This window comes from Myotis lucifugus, unplaced genomic scaffold (assembly GCF_000147115.1).
Source record: "Myotis lucifugus unplaced genomic scaffold, Myoluc2.0 scaffold_342, whole genome shotgun sequence".
In the NCBI taxonomy this organism is placed as follows: Eukaryota; Metazoa; Chordata; class Mammalia; order Chiroptera; family Vespertilionidae; genus Myotis; species Myotis lucifugus.
The window spans coordinates 1,201,205-1,204,673 of record NW_005871390.1 but is presented as its reverse complement, the minus strand read 5'-3'; the positions used below and the strand labels follow the sequence as shown (position 1 = coordinate 1,204,673).

The following is a 3,469-nucleotide window of genomic DNA, read 5'->3' as shown; positions in this document are numbered from 1 at the left end:
GGCCCAAGGACCCTGCTTTCTAGGACCTGCCTCAAGCGACAGGGAAGCCTGCCAGAGGGGGACAGGGTCAGGGGAGTGAATGTCTGAGGTCTTTCAGCGCACAATCCGCTAGAAAGAGAACATGGGTGGAACAAGATCGAGGGGGTGCAAGAGGGAGGCTGTCCTTGAACAAAGGTAAGAGCCCGTGCTCAGAATAGGGGTGACTCTGACGGCCACAAGGGCAACTCTCAAGCATGCTGGGTGGGCGCCCACGGTGCCAGGGAAGCCCTCCCCACCCACCCCCCACCCCCCCGAGGGTCTGCACTCCCTCAACCACAGCCCTACTTCAGGGCTTTGGAGACTGCCTGAATCTGGGATGCCTTTTACCTAGGAGGGTAAAGTTCACACCAGCTTCTCAATGCTCCAAGGGATGCTAATCTCCCTCCCTACGCCCCCCCCCCCACTCCCCACCTTCCTCCCAATGGGGAGCACACAGTAAGCATACAGCACGGGAGCCTGTTGGCACACGGAGCCCTGAGAGCGGGACTCCCCCAGTCCCGCCCCCGCGCTGTCACTGCGCCGTGGTAGCCGGGTAACAGGGCGGGAAGGTGGGCGATGGTGGCAGCTGCATGAGGCGTGGGTGACACTAGGCAGCAAGCATGTCCTGCTGCGGGCAGCCTCCTCCCTTCCCGGGAGTCTAAGGCTGCGGGTATTATTTTGTGTCCCAGCCACTGTGGACTTGCCAAGACCCCCCCACCAAGTCTCTGAATTCACTGGCCCTTTGTCTGTTTCCTCAAAAGGTTGGTGACCTTGAGGCCACATTGGTGAGTGGGGCAGAGCCCACCTGCTGGGGGCCAGCAGTGGGGAAAAACCACACTGGCTCTGAGCTGGGTTTAAAAAAGGGCTTATTTAATTAAATACAAGGATAAGGGCAGGCAGGGCAAGGGAGAGGGGTGCCACCAGAGAAAGCACAAGTCCCTAGGGATGTGACCCCCTACCCTCCATCCCCCCGTGAAAGGCCACAGCTACCACTGGCCCATTGGAGGAGGGGGGCACGGGTCTCTCCAGGCCCCTGACCAGGGGCCAGACGTTAGAGTTCTCAGCTTCCTGGGCCCCGAAGCCCACTGTGGACAGGCACGGCCAGGCCTGGGACATCTAGGGGACATCCACACAGACACAAAGGTGAATGGGACACACGCCCCTCTGCCCTCAAGGACAAGGGCATTCCCCTCTGGGAGAGAAGGACTGAGGGCAGATGGGCCAACTCTGCAAGGACCTGCCCCTGGGCTGAACCTGCAGACAGACCCTCCCCAGCCCGGCTCCAACAGGACCTGAGGCACCCAGCCTGGATCCTGCCAGGCTGAGGGTCCAGGCCCACAACAGTGCCATCTAGCCCCCCAGCCCCCAGTCAGGCCACAAGGAAGGCTCTGGAACAAATGCAGATGCCACAAACCTCCTGCAGCCAATGGGGGGGCGGGCAGACAAGCCCTTTTAGGGTTTGGGGGCAGGGAGCCTGGGTCCCTTCCCACCCTAGAGCAGGGGGGCTGGATCTTCAGTCCCTTGGTCCAAAACGAAATCTAACCGGCTCCACCAGAGGACATGGCACCCACCCCTCTCCACCCTAAGCTTAGGTCACAACGACACTCCCCTCACCTCCTTCTCCTGAGGACGATAGACCACCCACAGTGGCCCTGATCAAAAAAGAGATTGGTGCCTGAAAAAATATTCTACCCGGTCCAAAAACACACACACAAACCCAGCTCTTCCTAGGGGTTCTGGGCCAGTCCTCCTGCCTCCTATCCTTGTGGGCGGCAACTCAATCACTGGTCCAGGCCTGGCAGCCCGGGGGGACATGCAGCAAGGGGCAGGATGGAGCCAGGGCTCCCACCTCCACCTGCAGGGTGGGGAGGGGTGCATTTAGCCCAGTGGCTGTCTGGTCCCTAAAGGGAGGGAATGATTGTCACGTGATGCTGTGGAAGGCCAACGTTGGGAGCAGGGAGTAGCTGCGGCACCAGCTTCTCACTTACACTAACACACCACACCCACCCAGGGGGGCAGGCAGCACCCCAGCCAGCAGAGACAAGAAAATAAATAAGCCAGCATTCACTCCATCCCCATATCCACATCCCCCCAAAGTGAGGCAAATGCTCTTTGGAAGAACCCTGCTCCTCTCCCACCCTCCCCCATCTCAGAAGCAAAACCCGGACCCTATGGTTACCCTCCCCCTCCCCCTGCCCACCTGCCTCCCGTGGGCAGTGGGGCAGAACCTGTTAACACCTGAGATCGAATACCCGAGTGGGGGACGGCTGGGCCGCACCCCATTTCCCTGAACATCTCCAATGGCTTTCCACGGGGTGAGGAGCCCCAGGCGGGTGGGCCCTCGGTCACCCCTGGATCCTCTATGGCTCTTTGCTCACTTCTTCCCAATCTAGAGAGGGGCCTGGGGCTGATTCCAAGCACTGGGCAGGGGGTACCTTTCCTGCCCCCCTCCACACACATATCCCCCCCCAAAGCAGGGAAGTGGCAAAGGGGAGAGAGGAGCACCTGCCAGCCACCCACCTGGGGTCCCAGTGTAGCAGATGGGAAGAATTATAGGTCGTGGCTATTTACAAACACAGGCCCCAGCCGCCCACGGGGGGGGCATATCCAAAAGGTCCAGCTGAGCCCAGTCTAGTCTCAGGCCCCCTCCTTGCTTTCTTGAGGGGATCGGAGGCCTCGGGGCCCTCGGGGGAACGCTGGACGGGTGCCTGGACAACAGGCATGTTGCTGGTGCTCTGGGTGGGGTGAGATCCGGGTGGGCTGGAGGGGCCCTACAGGCCGGCAGGGGCTGGGCTGGGCGCTGGGCTGGGCGCTGGGCTGCCAGCCAGGCTGCAGGGCAGGGAGTCGCTGGGTGAGGTACTGCGGGCGCCTGGGCGTCGGAGCAGTTCTGGGCGGAAGCCAGGGTGGCGGCGTGCGTGCTTGGTAAGGTGGTCGCTGCGGGTGAAGCGTTTGGAGCAGAGCGGGCAGGGGAAGCGCTTCTCCCCTGTGTGCGTCCGGTGGTGGCGGGCCAGCTCGTCGGAGCGCGCAAACTTCTTGTCACAGCCCGGCCAGTCGCAGGCAAAGGGGCGCTCACCTGGAGGGAGAAGGCAGAGGGTAGAGAGAAGTTGTCAGTGGGTTGAGGTCGGGGGGACAAAGAGAGGGGGACGTCCCATCAGCACCCAAAGCATCCCGGTCATTTGTCTCTTCCCCACCCCCTAGTTCCAGAGGCTGCATTCTGGGTGTGAATTTAAACCGTGGAAATGCAAAACATAAAGGACCCCCACTCAGTTCACAAACCCCTAATGAATAGCCTCGTCCTTGATTTCCTGGGAACCCCACCAGCACCACCCTGGTGGCGAGGGTCTCCTTGTGTGTTTGCCACACAAGCGCAGGCTCAGATGCATGCTGGGCTTCTGGAGGGGCTTCTCTTCATGCAAACTGGTCTCACCATCCCCACCCTCACACTGCCCCC

At 61.2% G+C, this 3,469-nt stretch overlaps 1 protein-coding gene across 1 annotated transcript in view; it reads right to left on the bottom strand.

Annotated features, from left to right (window-relative positions):
* Positions 1 to 867: 867 nt before the first annotated feature.
* Positions 868 to 3,469, bottom strand: part of KLF16 (Kruppel like factor 16) — a 19,508-nt gene continuing 16,906 nt past the window's right edge. Inside the window, exon 4 of the mRNA XM_023764681.1 lies at positions 868 to 3,091. Within this exon, the coding sequence (XP_023620449.1) occupies positions 2,790 to 3,091 (302 nt within the window). The 3' untranslated portion in view covers positions 868 to 2,789. The remainder of the gene's footprint in view (positions 3,092 to 3,469) is intronic.